General features: G+C 44.5%; 1 protein-coding gene across 15 annotated transcripts in view; it reads right to left on the bottom strand.

The window, feature by feature from the left end:
- LOC133472797 (collagen alpha-1(XXV) chain) overlaps window positions 1-16,917 on the bottom strand; it is an 89,325-nt gene that overhangs the window by 4,705 nt on the left and 67,703 nt on the right. For 7 of the 15 annotated variants that reach the window (XR_009786834.1, XR_009786835.1, XR_009786839.1 and 4 more), the window contains 22 exons: window positions 13,432-13,464; window positions 13,311-13,346; window positions 11,560-11,604; window positions 9,333-9,395; window positions 7,394-7,462; window positions 5,930-5,974; window positions 5,751-5,795; window positions 5,575-5,652; window positions 5,365-5,388; window positions 4,105-4,149; window positions 3,976-4,020; window positions 3,796-3,876; window positions 3,666-3,728; window positions 3,543-3,593; window positions 3,138-3,164; window positions 2,960-3,040; window positions 2,669-2,704; window positions 1,571-1,624; window positions 1,446-1,499; window positions 1,327-1,353; window positions 950-1,003; window positions 98-184 (listed from right to left, as the gene is read on the bottom strand). Coding sequence is in view for 7 of the 15 variants with exons in the window: in XM_061764165.1 (XP_061620149.1) it covers window positions 98-184; window positions 950-1,003; window positions 1,327-1,353; window positions 1,446-1,499; window positions 1,571-1,624; window positions 2,669-2,704; window positions 2,960-3,040; window positions 3,138-3,164; window positions 3,543-3,593; window positions 3,666-3,728; window positions 3,796-3,876; window positions 3,976-4,020; window positions 4,105-4,149; window positions 5,365-5,388; window positions 5,575-5,652; window positions 5,751-5,795; window positions 5,930-5,974; window positions 7,394-7,462; window positions 9,333-9,395; window positions 11,560-11,604; window positions 13,311-13,346; window positions 13,432-13,464 (1,143 nt within the window). In the remaining 8 variants the exon portion in view is untranslated. The remainder of the gene's footprint in view (window positions 1-97; window positions 185-949; window positions 1,004-1,326; window positions 1,354-1,445; window positions 1,500-1,570; window positions 1,625-2,668; window positions 2,705-2,959; window positions 3,041-3,137; window positions 3,165-3,542; window positions 3,594-3,665; window positions 3,729-3,795; window positions 3,877-3,975; window positions 4,021-4,104; window positions 4,150-5,364; window positions 5,389-5,574; window positions 5,653-5,750; window positions 5,796-5,929; window positions 5,975-7,393; window positions 7,463-9,332; window positions 9,396-11,559; window positions 11,605-13,310; window positions 13,347-13,431; window positions 13,465-16,917) is intronic. The other 8 variants (XR_009786840.1, XM_061764169.1, XM_061764167.1 and 5 more) reach the window with 6 other exon arrangements.

The raw sequence follows: 16,917 nt of genomic DNA, 5'->3' as shown, positions 1-16,917 counted from the left end.
AGCCGGGCGTGGGTGTGGCCACGAGGCACCCCTCCTTGTTCGGGGAGACCGCCCTACACGGCTGGGAGGCGACTTCCAGCTCACAGTTGGGACATACCAATGGGCAGGGTGCATCTAATCCAGGGGCACCCTGTTCTCCTTTCTCGCCCTTAGGCCCTTTTTTTCCCTTCTTTCCCTTCTCCCCCTGTGAAATACAACCATTTGGTCACGTTAAAAGTCACTTCCGTGGAACAGCACTGAGATTAGGAAAAGGGGGAGCGATTAAAGAAGGGGCGAGCCCACGACAGGGAGGGAGGTTAGATTGATTTCTCAGGAAAAAAGAAAAGGGAAATATTACAGTCGGAGGGAGTGAAGCTGACAAGCCTTTGAGGCTGTCGGAGGGCACAAAGGATGAGAAAGAGTAGCAGGGAAAACACCTGCAACAAGGGAATCATTCTTGAAATCCAGGACAAACACTTGAGTCATGCATTACTCTGTCGACCACACCTCAACCCGGGTTATCTGCTGCAGACAAAACAGCGGAATGACGCATACACAGTATCGGCCTTCTCATTTCTTGACTTTGCAGGTCAGTGAGGGGAGTCAGTTCATTGGACAGTTTGAGTATTTAGCTTCTGTTAGTGCAAGCGAGGGAGGAAAGAGTCATTTTGGGGGGGGGGGGGGGGGGGGGAGTACTGCAGGCGGTGAGATGCAATGGTGACAATCAAAGATGGACGCCAAGAGCCTGCTGTCAATGGATGGACCTCGCTTGGAATGAATATGAAGGGGTGACCGAGTGAGCGCTTGTGATTGGGAGACACGGTTCACATGGGCTGAAGATGACATCGTGACGAGCTCGAGCCGCGACGCTAACAAATGGCCTGATACTCTATTGCGATAAAAGGAACGAGTCCCGTCCATTGACACCAGTCGTCTCGCGTTAGATTCAGTGCAGCACATCTACGTCTACCTTCTCTCCTCTTTCCCCAACGTCGCCTTTCTCTCCTCTCAAACCCGGCAACCCCTGGAAGAGGGCAACTTGATTAATCGCAACAAAACAAAGAGCTACAGAAAACAAACACCTTTCGAGGATATCGCTAGACGGGATCCGAGGTCCTAGGAACTTTCTGGGAGTGCTGTTCTATACCAAAGCAGGAACTATATACATTTTTTGAGGGGTACATACTGATTCAGATGGAATGTCAAGATGAAAATCCACTGAATTAGCCAATGGATGTTGTTGGGACGTTTGGAATGACAATGCTGCCTATACACAGAAACCTCTCGATGCATTTAAACATTATACTTGACGGCCTTCCTGTTTCTTACAAGTCTCCTGAGACTTACATCCAAGCCCGGTGTTCCCGCTGCTCCCTGCAAGGAAGTAACGACCTGGATCAGTACCCTGTGAGGGAATCTCAATACGAGCTGGCAAAAAAGGTGGAAAATATACATCACAAACTCACAGGCAATCCGTAGGGTCCCCTCGGTCCCGGGTCCCCCGCCGCCCCTCGCTCCCCCTAATCCGGCAACAACAACAAAATCAGTCGAGGCTTCAAAACGGATCGGAGTGCGGCGAAGCGCTTCTTACTCTGTCCCCCTTTGGGCCGGCCGGACCGGCCGGACCTGAAGGTCCGTCGGTGCCCTGCAATGAGAAGCGTCGCCATGGTTCCAAAAGGGAATTCCCAAAACAACATTTGGACAATAATGGGCACATGCACTGCTGCAGTTAATTCACGAGTGTGTGTTAATGCTGACAACATTTTGTGTGTTTGGTTGATGATACAGCGGTACATTGACTTAAGAGTTTCATTTGTTCCACGTCCAAGTTTGTAACGACTTCAATTTATTTTCCCTCTTGAAATGAATTCAAATGCCGTTAATATGTCCCAGGCCCACACAACACTTTTAATTTTAAAATGAAGTCAATTTGAGAGGTACCCTGCGCTTAAATACAAGTGCAGGACTGACTAATAGACACCGCCACCACCGTCACTGACAGCACTAGGGCACTGAACTGCAGCTGCAACTAGTGCCAACCAGTTTTTTCATTCATCCAAGTGATGGGCTATCTGAAGCTCGCTCGACATTCTCAGCTCAACTCAATTTTAGTCATAGAGCGCTTAAAGAACAAACGTAGTGGAAACAAAGTGCTCTACATAAATATAAATCGACAAGAAGACACTCTGAACCAACTGGAGACGTTTGCTAGGGGGACTGGCTGACTCCAAAGTCAAGTGCGTTAACGTAATCCAGCAGGGATTCGATGAAGACATGGATTACTGTTTCAAAGTGCTGCTAATTAAGAAAAGGCTTCACCAGACAGATTTAACGATTTTCAGATCCAATTTAAAATAACTGACCCAATTAAAAGCCAAGTTTGAGACAAACTTTGGGTTTGAGGCTTCACAAAGTGGGGTCACTGGGATTTATTACTTCGCTTCATCACTTCAAAATACACATTTTGGTTCCCATCACAAAGCAAAAAACAACAAAACTGACCAAGTGACTGCTGGCGACTAGAAAAATTTTGTTGGGCCACTCTTAAGTCAAGGTACCACTGTGCTAGCCAAGGTGTTTGTTCATGGGTGAAAAACAGAAAGGGGGGCGGGGGGGGGGAAAGCGAGACAGGGTCTGGATGAGAGGACAACAGAAGTTTTTGGGTGGTCGAAGCCTCTTGGTCACTCACCCTGATCCCGGGCTTGCCGTCCAAGCCGGAGGCTCCCTGTGTGGTTACGGACGTATGAGTGACATGGACAAGGCGGGATTAGTACCAGATGAACACTGTTATTACTACACATTCTGATGGCAGGGTTTACTTCTAAAATTACACACTGGGTTACTGGGAAGTTGGCAAACTAATCAGGCAAATGAATGAGAGCACATATTCACACACACCATAACTATATCGACACATACCAAGACTTACTCGAGTGCACAACTAGCAGAGGGAAATAAAACGAGGATTTGTTGTACTTACAGGGAGACCTAATGGTCCTCGGTCTCCCTTGTGGCCTGGTTCCCCACGTGCCCCCTTGGTACCGTGCAAACCGGGCTCGCCCTGTGTTATAAACATGGGTGTAACTGTACCACGGCGCAGCAAAACGAGATGGACGCCAAAAAGGGAGTCGCGTCTGATGAAAGGGCTCGGTAGTTACCTTTGGTCCGGGGAAACCGTGGGGTCCCTGGAAGACAAAAGAAAGAACAAGTCTATGTTTTACAGTAGAGTTTTAGAGTTGTGTTGTAGCTGTACGGTGACGAGTGCCAAATTCGACTTGTATTTTTTATTGTATTTTTGCTTTGGCGCCATCTGGTGCCATCTTTGTGCCTCCGTTGAAGCGTCGTAAGGAGCGCCATTCAGTCAGGCCTTAGCATTGTCTCATCCAAAAAGTGCTTCACCGCCGTTTTGTGGCACCGATACGTAATTACTCCATTTTTTTGGTTGAGCGTCAATCACTTGTGGATTTTGGCTATTTGCAGTAAGGCTCTGACCCTTTTGGTGGAGGAACACAATACAGTGGAGACCACTGGAAACCTTTTGTTTGTTTGGTGATGAGACCTACCATAGGTCCCGGGGGCCCATGAGGTCCTGGCACCCCTGGAGGGCCAATAATCTAAAGGGACACACATGGTTGACACATGAGGGTTTTAACATTAGCATGACTTGAGCGGATTATGAAACTCACTGAAGAACCTTGTGGACCTGGGAGACCAGAATCTCCCTTGTCTCCTTTCACACCATTCACACCCTAAGGAACAAAAGAAACACCATGAAGTCACACTTCTTCATGTTTGTGAATGGTACCACATTCTTACAGGTAAACCAGGTAAACCGGTTGCTCCTTTGTCACCCGACGCTCCTGGCATTCCCATGTCTCCCTTGGAACCCTTGTAGCCCTGACAAAGAACGAGCTTTGATGAGAAAAAAAAACAAAACAAAAAAACACTCGTCCTGTCTTGAACGGATTCATACACGACTCTAAGACGTCATCTTACGCGTTCTCCGTCAAGTCCCGGGAGGCCAGGCAAACCACGGTCCCCCTGCCGGACCAGAAAGAGGACGCGTTGTCACTTTTTGCACTTTTAACAGAACTCGGCACCCACTGGAAAACCTTCATCATGTACCTTGATTCCGTGCGGTCCTATGGGCCCGGGAGGACCCGGCGGGCCCTGCGCAAGAACAAAGACGTCACTTTTACAATGACACAATCAGGTCAACCGATCAGGAAAATCAAAGCTGTGTTACGTGGCATGATGATTTGGAAGAGAAGAGAAGAACTGAACACATGCCAAGGATGAGCACAAGGTGTTAGTCGGAACATAAGTCCGTCATTATATCACGATTCACTTATTATGGATTCAGTACCCCACAGATTTTTTTAAAATTATTATTATTGATCAGTGTCGTGCAGTCCCTCACCTGCACATCTCTGGTACAGTTAGCATTTCTGGCTATTTGACTATAATGTGGCAGCAATGACTCACATAAGGACAGACAGACTCTTTTACTTCACAGACAAAGAAACCTGACGGAATAATTTCAACTCACACATTTGGTGAGGCCCCAAAGTTCCTTCATGAAGCAGGGAACATGACCTGAATGCCATTGTTTAACACACGAGCCGCAGCCCGAGTTTCGTGAAATTCATTCACAAATATCAACCGAGCCCGACAAATAGCTAATGCACGCACTTCTAACAATAGGAACGAGAACAATTGTCGGTAAAGAGCAACAATTAGCTTGATTTTCCACAACCTGTCGTTACAAACAAGCAAGTGGACAAATAGAACACCTGCCCCTCTCTAAAATATCACAAATGGACATTGAATTGCATGTATGAAACTTTTAAATTTATATAAATAATACAATAAATAATGGGTTGCTACTGCACGGTTCTCATCTATTGTGAGGGATTTCTGGACTGTGACAAACGAGGGATTACTGTATAAAAAAAAAACTCACTTAATATTAAAACGTACAGAAAAATGTCCATGTAGATTGGGTTTTTCTTTTAAAATAATATATTTGAAAAAAAAAAAAAAAAACAGCACCACCTTGAGGCCTAAAAAGTGCTGCAACAGATAGCTCTCCATACATAACTTGTTTCTTTGGGTCACATAGATCAATAGATTGCTGGCGACAGAGAATGATGTCATCACTTTTTTTTGTTTTTTTGTCTAGGATGATTGATTTAATGTAGAAATACGTATACCGTTTCATTAATTGTTAAGTCCACAAATGGTGGTGCGTGGTGGTGGTGGGGGGGATGGGGGGGGAGACATACTACTGCAGGGCAAAACAAAGTTAGGATTGTGCACATGCAATTCAAAAACAAACGATGACGGCAATTCTTAGTACACACAAAGCCTATGAATGATAATTACCGTCACTGTAACAGTGGTAATCTTCTGCAGCCCACCGAAACGAGTGGAATGAGAAAAGGAGAGAAATACAAACCTTTTTGTCAGCATATTTTGTCTTTTGCACAGACACACCCTAACGGCACTGCTTTCAAACGGTGACGTCAAACCCAAATGTGAGTCATCCATGCGACAATAACAATCATTAAAAAAAGGAAATATTCATTGTCTGACCTGTAATGCTTCCTGAATATTCCCATTATAGTCGATGATTTCAGTGGCCCCCTGGTCTCCTTTTTGCCCAGGTGGGCCCTGTAAATGAATGGCACATTCATTTTTGAGGATAAATAAAGAAATGCGCAGAGCACAAGTATGTGATACGCTGGCGGCACTGGATGATGACCTCTCACCTTTGGCCCCGCGGGCCCAAAGTCTCCTTTATCTCCAGTTTCCCCCTAATTCAGGATGGAGAGAATATATTTGGCCTCATGGGCTCCATTTAAATACAAAAAAAAAAAATAACTGAATGGCAGCAAAAACTCATAGTAAATATTAACTGGTGATGGGAAGGAATGAATGCATCTCCTACCTTTGACCCTTTGGGACCAGGCGTGCCTGCCTCTCCTTGCGAACCCTGCCAAATACGCGTATGCCAATTACTAGTACAAGACAAACAGTGGTGGTAAGTCACAACAAATACTTTATTACTGATATCTCAGGGAGATGTATTTGAATATTTATTTCTCTTACTGCTTTTCAACCGCGGCGGATGACAACGCAATGGAAAACAAACACAGTCTCGGTTGTTTTTTTTTTCTTTTCTTCTTTTCAGATGTTATCATAAGCCAATGACACGTGATGTTAATCCGTTCACAACATTAGCTCGCGGAACTCGTTGAGCCGGTGATAGCTAGCACGTAAACAGCATGCGACGTCACGTGATGTTGTTCTTGTTTTGTTCGGTTATGAAAAAAAGAAGCTATTATTTGTGCAGTTATCAAAATGGGTATTGTATGAGATAGACTGTAAAAGTTAGTTTAAAAAAAAAAAAAAAAAAACTTTTACTTAAGTACATTTCAAACATCCCTTGCCATATACCGGTTCACTTTTCACAGTCTTACTATATTGTGAATTTACAAAAAATAACAAAAAATAAAAAAGTCAAAAGTTTGGGATCATTTCCTACTTGAAAAAAGAAGATGAAGCAAAATGCGTCGGCAGTTAACAGCCGCCAACTCGATAACACGCTCGCTGGCCGACTCCCACGTCACTCACCAGGCAAGGCCCCCCGTCTTTTAAAGCCACACACATTCAAAGTCACAGAACATAAGGAAGGCAACCCCAAGGGGACAAAAATAATACCTGCGCCTCTCATGCCTATTTGGGATAGGTTTTATGCGACCACTCGAATAATCAATGGCTGAACGGTAGAATAATCGATTCTAAAAATATTCAACAGGAAATGTATCTCGGAGTGTGGGGGAGGGTCATAAAGTTTGACGATGCAGTTTTGATGTCACACCAATGGGACGCCAACGGAACCTTGACCACCGTGAGGTACAATTTCAAAGAATCACACACACTCCTCCCGAGGGGAGCCTCGCCGTCGGCTTTGGCGAAAAGAACCGACGGTGTTTATTTGAAGTCTGTCACCGAGTAAGGCGAGGTTTCACATTTTGGTGTTGTTTTCTTTTCATAACACGTGAAACACATCTGCGGGTCATCTGAGTTTAGGCTGGAGTTTATTAAAGCTACTTGCCGGGTCCGAGCCAGACATAAACAACGGCCAGCTCGTTTCCATTGCGTTTACATGACGCAAACTCCCAGGAGAACGTTAAGATCAGAACTTGGATTCTAATGATTTAGGCAGCACTTCGCCGACATAATAATTAGTATTTCAAATCGGAACTAGACCCCTATTTACAGGAAGAAGAAAAAAAAAGCTGCGGACAAAGGGTACCATTGATGGCAAAGAGGACAAGCAGGCAGAACACCCTCGAAGTCTATTAATATGCCTCCGGAGGGCAGAAAAAAGCAAATCAGAATGACTCACCTTTGACCCGACGGGTCCAATTTCGCCTCGTTCGCCTTTTCCGGGCGCTCCATGCTCGCCTCTCTCTCCCTTTACACACAAACGACAACAATTTAATCCGAAAAGAAGTCATTTGTTATCATCATCATCAGCAGCAGCAGCAGCAGCATCATCATCATCATCTGCATCCTGCCCCCTCCTCCAGGTCTGAGTGTGCATTGGCGTGAAGTGAGCAGAGACAGACAACAGATGGCGGTGTGGTGCTACTAAAAGACATTTGGACCGCGCATCATCTTTCTGGAACTGACCATCAAACTAAATCGTTTTTCGAACACACACACACAAATAATAATAAAGCCCTGACTTGCCATTGTGAGCATACATGAAGTAAACTCCCTCGCTCGTGGTGTAGGACTAATCCACAATCCAATACAAACACGTGCATAATGGATGCCCTGACAAGAACACACAATTATCCTCCAGCGTGTGTGTGTGTGTGTGTGTGTGTGTGTGTGTGGAGCATCACAGCAGACTTCTCAGTGTGATAATGTCACGCCTCAAAGCCAGCACTCGTCGACTCCTTTGTCACTGACATTTTGGAGGCAACGGAAGCAAGAAGGCGTGCAAGCAAGGTGTGCAAACTTTTTCCTCCAAAAGGCCGCACACCTTGCACGCCTTCTTGCTTCCCTTGCAAAAATGGAAGGACGCGAGGGCCACTTTGACATTTTTCCACAGGCTAAGAACAGAGAATCAAGTAATGAAATAGTCTCACTGTATAATAGTTACAGCAGTGCCTTGAGATACGAGCGCCTTGACTAACAAGTATTTCAAGATATGAGCTGTCAGGTGACCGATTTTTTTGTGTTGAGATACAAGCAAAATTTGAGATCCGAGCGTGCTTCAGACTCCCACCGCTAGATGGCGGCAGTACACTCCACAAGGATTCAAGGGATTCAAAGATTAATTGTCATACCAGCATGCATTTCCGCAACATGGCACAAAATTTGATAACCAAGGTCCCAGATTAGCCCAATAAAGGTCAAGACGATCAAATCTAAACTGAAAAACAAAATAAGATAAAATGAGACAAGATAAAAAAAAAAGAGAAATAATTATTTGCAGTTGTGAATGTTTTATAAAGTTGCAAATGCAGCAACCATTAGGATGCGGCGAAAATACAAATGCTAGACGCTGGAATTCCACATAATATTTACATGATATAGGGGCTGATGTCAGGGCTACAGAGCACTGTTCAAGTTTAATAGTCTAACAGCTTCTGGAAAGAAGTTGTTCTTCAGCCTGGTGGTCCTGCATCAGATGCTCTGTAGCCTCCTGCCCGAGGGGAGCTGATGGAAGACAGATGTGTCTATCACCCACCACCATCAATTCACGTTGGTTTCATTGTGATACATGGACAAAAACAGTTGGGGGCAGTAATCAGCCATTATGCTGGTTTGCCAACTACCAATAGACACCACAGAAGAACAACAACAAGGAAGGACAATACATTAGGTACAGTCATCTTCTGTGCTTGCATTCTTTTTGTGTTTGAAGCTTATGTTAGGCCTAAATGTTACTACTGGGTTTTTTATACAGTACAATACTGTTGAGTGCAATATTTTGTATGAAAAAATGTTGGTTGTTTTTTGGGGGGCTGGAACGAATTTCATTTCCACTCATTTCAATGGGAAAAGATAATTTGAGATACGAGTGTGGTCATGGAACGAATTAAACTTGATTAAAATTGTATCTCAAGGCACCACTATATTTAAAAAAAACTGCCACCCGCACACTATTTTTTCAAAGCAGTGGTGACCGTGTCAAACGTTAGTTTTAGTATATGGCGACGGGCCGCAAACGCCCCCCGTGCCGTAGTTTGGACAACTCCTGATGTATGGGATAAAGGAGGCATCCGTGTGTGATGTAAACTGAGTTTTTATACAAAGTGGAGCGCACCAACCTTAGTTCCTGGAAGGCCTGGGAGACCTGGCTCTCCCTGGGGACCAAAGAATCCTGGCTCTCCCTACATTCAAGAAAAACAACAACGCATATAACAGACATACTAAGCGATAGTCATCTTTGAGTTCAAGATGCATGGACAAACAGATACACGGGAGCTGATTCCAGATCCATTCGCAAGGCTGCGCCGCAAAGCAGGCCGACGGTACTGACCCAGTTGGAAAGTCATCGGGACAAAGAAGAAGTTCTCGTCTTTGACTTACGAGGAGCGAGTCGATGCTATGAGGTGCGAAGCTCCGTTTGCTATTCAAGGGAGCTCGACGCCGACGGATCGCTAAACCATCTGCGCCCGCCCGGCCGGGGCCACTCGAGAAAAGCCTTACGGAAGGCCTGCGCCTGATGCACAACACAGCCAGAGTGCAAGTTCAGATGTAGGTGAGTGCTACGTTAGCGAAATGCTGTTAGATCCATCAAGCATTCAAGCCTCTTAAGTTAAAAAACAAACAAAACAAACAAACAAAACCAAAAAAAAAAACATGGGATATGAAGCTTGACCAAGCATAAAAAAGGCACCGTCATCATTTCTGTATTCAGTGCATTGCAGGCAAGCAATTTCTATGTCTTCTTTTCATACATGAAGAACACAGGCGACTTAACCAGACGATACGACCGTCCGTTCATGCATCTTCACACACAAGTCGGAGAGGTCGGTCGGTACAGACAGTGGTCGATTTATGACCTGTGACTTCACGCCCTCGAAAGTGGAATGCAAAACCAACACAAAAATGCAGAATTGAGACTTGCAAAGGCATTATCCTCACGGTGGTCATTGAATCGATGAATCTTCTACACGTACGATTAATAAAGGTTTCACAACCCTAGAAGCAATGCCGGTGTAATTGCTTCTAGGGTTGTGAAACCTCAGTTTTTGTGATGAATCAGCCTAAAACCAGATCGTACCAAACCCAAAACAATTCATAATTACCAATTTCTTAGAGGAAATAATGTAAATCTAATTACTCTGCTCCAGACATTGACAAAAAAAAGGCAATTTAAAAGAGAATCACTATAGTTCAACAATAAGATGTGAAACACAGATCATGTAGCAAACAAAGAGATCCTGCAAAGAGCAAAGTCCATACCACGCCGCGGAACAGGCACAATCCGTCGCCTTTAGCGAGCGGGACACATCTTGCGAATGCCGAACAGCTGCCACGCAAAAACAGCAACGACCTGGACACCTCTAGGCGGGAAAAGAAAACGAGGCCGCCCAAGAAACAACTGGAGAAGAACATTTAAGTACGTACTAAAAGGAACGCAAAAAAGAACTCGGAATCAACGTAACTGGGACACCATTGAAAGTCATGCAAGAAACCGAGACGATAGGAGGCTCTTGACTGTCCAATGTGCAAAAATGCACTGGAAGAAGTCTAAATAAAGAAATGGATTAAAATAAATTGAAAAAATTTCACTTTTACCTTCTATTGACCGTAATATTGAAATTTAAGACAAAAAGGAAGTTATGGTCCCTATGACCCTGTTGTAGTGTGTTAGTACCCTCTATTGGTAAAAGGTTTATAGTGCAGCTGAATAGTGATTTCGGTAGTAAGCAATTAGTCGTGCAAAAGCTTCACTCAAGGAAATGCTGCACCCAGGAACACGACAACTTCTGAGCGTACTTCAATTCGGCTGACAAAATATGAATTTCATAGAAATCCAGACTGAGGATGCTGCACCCCTGGGTAGTAAACAAAAGACAGGAATATGGCCGACACGTCCATGATGCAAAACGGCCTGATGACATGTTCACAGGCCTTACAAGAAAACACTCAAAGTTGTCCATGTGTATGGAATGCTTTGCGTGGGCGCTCGATTTCAGGAAATGACGGATGAGTTTGCTATGGAACATTGTCAAACTGACGAAAGCCGAGCGGATGTACAAAAACCAGGACAACATTTTGGTGAAAAAAAAAAGCGTTGAAAACCAAATCTTACAAAAAAAAACGAGGTTCTACTGTATTTTTGTTACTACGGCAAAGACTTCAAGTGGCTCCGGATAAGGCAAAGGTGCGCTGAACTCAATCACGCTGGAAAACGGACGAAAGCACAATGCTAACACCTTTGTTTGCGACACAATAGTGTGTGAGTTTTTGCTCTGGTGGGCTGAAGCAGATGGAAACCGGGTAGGGAGAGGGTATGACGGGGGATGGAAAGAACAGAGCATTTACCTTAATCCCTGGGAGTCCAGGCAGCCCTGGAAGTCCTGGCTCTCCCTACACAGGAAGAGTTGGGACATGTTACAGCCAAACTAAGCTAAGAGGCGCTTTGGGAATCCTTGTTCTTTCAACGTTCAAAAGAGAAAGTCAAAAAAGTGACTCCTCACTGATTTATTTTATAATCTCACACACACACACACACACACACACAAAATTGTTTTCACAACCGGTCAACCGAAATTTAAGTAAGTGGTTTGCTCCAAATCTGCTAGTCCACATGTGGTTTTTCGTGTGGACATGAATAAGTTCCCAAAAATTTGATCCGCCGGACAAACTACAGTGAAAACAATTGTCATGTCTTCCTCCTTAAGGCCCACCCACCAAATGTGACTGAACTGGACAATCGTGGACAAATTGGTGATGAACTCATTGGAGCTGAAAAAAAATAAAATAAAAAATGCAACCGCGCATGTTCTAATCGGGAAACAAGGTTTTAGGGTGCCATGTATACTGCACTGTATTGTTTTTCATTGAACCACAAACATGGTACGTTTGTCAAGGAAGAAATGGCTTGCTCTTGCTAACATATACAGTATTTAAAGAATACAAAGAGAGTCGCTGTGCCTAGTCTGTCATCAGCAGAAGCTAGCGCGCATGCACTTTCATACAAAACCATGCCGTCTTCAGAGATTAGTTTGTTAAGACACCCAAAGCCGCAACCTGCAATGCGATTAGGTTTGATCTTTGTCGGGGGGAAAGGTTAGAGCGTCACACACTGCAAAGTTGCGAGAGCACTTTTTGGCGTTTGCAAAAGCGGCCGCGACTCAGAAGTCATTCCGAGGTCGGCTGGCGCACTTTTTGAGGTCGCCGGACAAGCTGAGAACTCGGAATAATGCGCCGACAATCGAATCCCAGGGCGAGGCCTCCAAGAGACTTTCCAAACAACATCTCTGACTGGGAATGAGCTATGACCCCATTAAACGGGCCATATTTAATGATCAGCCCAGTGTGGGAGCGATCAGCTGTAACGACTCTCGGGGGATCACGGAGACGGCTGTAAATTTACACTGTAGCAAATGAAAGCGCTGTAAAAATGAACGAACAAAAGCCTTTCTCGCGACATCTTCGGCATCAGCGACATTGGGCGAGGCCGTCCAACTGCGGCGTTGATTGCGGGACAATAATTTCACGTGATGCCGAGTCGAGGAGAATCGTTTGTCAGCGTGTCAGCACAATTATGGCGGCTGTAAATAGTGCGCTAAGAGGATGCGGGCGGTTCACAAAAGGGGGAGTTATTCAAGCGGCGCGGTATTGTGGCGCCATTGAAAGAACCTGCTGCACGCACATTTCCCGGTTTGACGAGAGTCACATCACATATTTCAGCACAAAGTCAGACACTTTTGGTGCATCCACAAGAATTGTGCGAATCCTGGGACGTTAGCCTGCCTCTCGCCAAACAAAATGAAAAGTGAGAGCGCCGGAGCCCAAAATTCAAGCGTCAGATTCTGCTTGGTGGGCCTCCCGCCGACTTTGGTCCTCATTCTGCCCTTTCGACACAGATAGTCAACTCAGATTGGAATTCTCTCGTCAAAACTCGATCCCGAGCTATTTGATCTTGCGCAACACGCGCACTCGCTGTTCTAGCGGTCGGGCGTCCACTGGCACAGAAACTTAATTCAGATTGCTGCTCGGTGATTTAGAGGGCTGTCAATGTGGCATTTGCTTTGTGTTTTTAGCATCAGCTACAGCAAAGCCGTCGTTACCTTGTGTCCGCTTCTTCCAGGCTCTCCAGGTTCGCCCTGGAACACAACCGATTACACTGCAGCTTCATGTTGTGTTTGTGTGTTTCAACTTGCCACAAGGAGTTTTTCCGAGTGCGTTTACCTTGATGCCTGCTGCAGAGGAGCCTGCATCCCCCTGCAATTTAAGAAAGAAAAAAACGTCACGAGAAATATGAACTCTTCTGGACACAACAGACAGGACAAGCACTTTGGCAAAAATGACAGATACAATTGAATAAAAACGTCGGAATACAAACAGGTTGGCGGCTGCTAAGAAGCGCCTGACTATTTTTCTTAAGCAAGGTCAAATATAAAAAACACACTCGTTGATAACTGTGCACTATTAGAGCGACGAGTGACATGACGCTCTCCTAGTTAACGTGAAGTACTTCACTAGTAGTACATAGATGTTAACTAGTGCACAATATTGCCTCAGTCGTAACATGTTGTCCTACTTCTAAGAAACAGTTGATTCTACTCGAGCATCGTAGTCACTTTACTAGTGTGCTGAATTGTCTTACTCGTGAGGACAAAGATTAGACTAGTACACGGGGGACTAAACTGGCTTTACTTGGTATTTAGCTTAATCTCTTTGTCCTCACTAGTAGAGCTAATAGGGCACACTAGACCGAGGTAGGACACCTCCATGTTACCAGCGAGGCAGAACTGTGCACTAGTTGACAATGGTGTGCTACTTATTGTTGCTTTATTGGATGTACAGTGTCCTTCAGGATCTCGAAAGGTGCTTACTAATAAAATGTATTATGATTATTATGATTATTACTAGTTATTATTATTATTATTATTATTATTACTAGTCGGGCTGTCCCTATTGAATCTTTTTAGAATCGATTCCCCTATTGATTATTGCTTGAATAATACAATAATAATTGTCCTGCCCCCACTATTATTATTATTTCATTATTTTTATTACTAACATGCATTTCATTCTCATTTACGGACTTGGATCCTTAAACTGAATATATTGCTACCGAGCGTATAGTGTAAATGTGCTGTACAGAATTTGAGACAACAAAATGCTAAACGCATTTAAAACGGTTAGCAATCGCGATTAGCATTAGCGCACTAGCGATTACCATACTAGGTAAAAAAAAATGCTAACTATCATTCAGCCCACTTTTTATTTGGTACCGGCGGAGCATCGAGGCAGAAATTTTACATCAACCTATTTGATTTTAGTTCCCAGCCCTAATTACTAGTATCTAGTGACAAAGTTCCACTAGTAAACAGCTAGCGTCAAACACGTGACGTAAGACAGACGTAGCCCTTCTACTCGTGTGCTGAATTGTTTTACCACCGAGGACAAAGAGAGGGCATAGGCAATACGGCACACTTGTAGGATATGGAATAAATGCTCAAAGGGCTTTCCGCTAATTGCAGACATGAAGAAGCCAGACCTCTCTTGTGTGCCACCTTGCAGACAAAACAAGGGGCCAATGAGTCTAATGACGTGCGGTCGGTGTATGTGTGTGTGTGGGGGGCGGCGGGGGGTAGTGCGGAGTGGGTTTTGCTATGAACTTTGTGGTTTTGCTCCACATGGTGCTCAGACGTTGCTAAGCAAATCCCTCCACAGCGCTTCAAGCTTTTTATGGGACGCATTATGATGCACGGCGCACAAGACGCCTTTACTTGCGTCTGAACTCCGAACAAGGATGCTTTCAGCACGTTCACCTCGGAATTGCAATTGACAGAATTTGCACAGAAGCCGTGAGGCTCATTTGGAGGAATGACCTCAGGAAAAGAAAAGTATGTTTCCACCTGCAGAGGCCGAGAAAGGAACACAGCTGTGTTTAATTTTGTAAAATTTCACATAAAATATATTAACTAACTAACTAAAAAAAAAAAAAAAAAAAGCCTTATTAAACTGCTAGTCAAGCAATTAATTCAGTAAAAGCCCTTTTATCAAAGTGCTAGCTTATGTAGCAGTGGGCAATTTACCAGCAGGGTCTGCCTGCTTTTATTTTGAAATGCTACAAAAGCCCCATGTGCAAACAATTATTAGAAGATGCAACACATGCACTGAGCACTTCACAAGCATGCCGATGAACGGCTGCCGCTGCGCAATTTATGGGGACGCATTGTGTCATAATTCCTCATTTCATAAATATTTCACTCCAAGCCACAAGCCCGAAACCGCGACTGCGTGTGGCACGCCTGGCTGAAATGTCCCGACTGGGCCAATTAGCCTACTGTGGCTATATCCTGTGATTAAACCGTGTCGCCCCAGCTCCAATTTACAGGCACCCGCGCTGACGATTGCAAGTTCAAGATAAAAGCGCAACTGCTGCTCGCTAAATAGGGCAATTTTCCAGCTATTTGCCGAGGCGAGGATGTCTGGGATGGTGGAGGCTCCGTGAGCGTGGAATGAAGCAGCTGCATGCAAATCCTACATTTCACTTCTTTCAAAAGAAAGAAGGTCAGAAGAGTATACATATATAAGATTCCAAATAACTGGTGCTAAATTGCGTGTTCACCCAAACAGATTGTGCGCTGTTGGCAGCACATGTAAAAGCGTGGGGAACAATCCCCAGTTAAAATCGATGTTTGACTTCTATTGTCGTCAATGGCAGTGAATGAGTTTAGTTTTGCTGGCGCTGATGATTTTCACTTGGTATATTTGGGAGAGCACTGCAAGCGCAAAATGAAGCTCGAAGTGATGCAATTGGAAGTGTTAAAACCCTTTCCAGACTGCACTGAGGACAGTGCAGTGCAGGGAAGACCAACCCATTCTTTGACATAGCGCCATAGAAAAACAAACATTCAGTTTGGGTAGCGGCACGCTGCCATGACATCGCTGCACAACCAATAGGAGAGATGGTGGTGGAGTGATTTCAGAGCGACAACAGAAAAAGATTTTAGTGGAGTTCTATAGTGCAAACAGCAGAGAGAAGAATGAAAGGAGAAAATTGATGAATCAATAATAACTGCAGTGACGAACGCCGTATCGTGACGTGGAAAAATGACATCAATGGCGGGAGATCCTAACAACTTTGAAGAAACCAAGTCGGTTGAAAGTGGTAATGTCAGCATTTTTAACAATAAAAATATTAGCTTCAAATGCTAATTAAAAAAAAGCATAGGGCTTTCCATTCTGACAGTGACAAACCAGCGGGAAAAGGCACCAGGCTACTTCCAGCACCAAATATGGGCAAGCTTGCCTTCCTCCCTGTACTGGCAAACAAACATATTACCAAGTTACATTCAATAAATCTCACTCCGATAACTTTGGGGAAGCCAGCAACCACCAAAAAGTCATGTTTAGGTTGATTTAATTCGCCCCAAATGTGTGGGAATTAGATTTATGTCCCCATCCTACCTAAAGTGTTGAAAACTTGGGACAGCAAACCCCAAAAATGCTTTGGGGGAGCCAGACGCAAGGACACGCAGTTGATGCATTGTTTTGTCATTGGTGGTATGACATGATTCCTTCTTGTGACTGGCCAACAAGTCAGCCCTGCGATCATTCCCAAACTCTAAAGTTGCATTTCTGTCATTTCAAAATGGTGGGCCCGGTGAGTAGATCAGCTTGCCCACCCAGGCCTTGACCAAATCAAGCCCTGAGACTCCA

Source organism: Phyllopteryx taeniolatus, chromosome 23 (genome assembly GCF_024500385.1).
Source record: "Phyllopteryx taeniolatus isolate TA_2022b chromosome 23, UOR_Ptae_1.2, whole genome shotgun sequence".
NCBI lineage: Eukaryota > Metazoa > Chordata > Actinopteri > Syngnathiformes > Syngnathidae > Phyllopteryx > Phyllopteryx taeniolatus.
The sequence above is the reverse complement of the archived record's forward strand: the minus strand, read 5'-3'. Positions and strand labels throughout refer to the sequence as shown.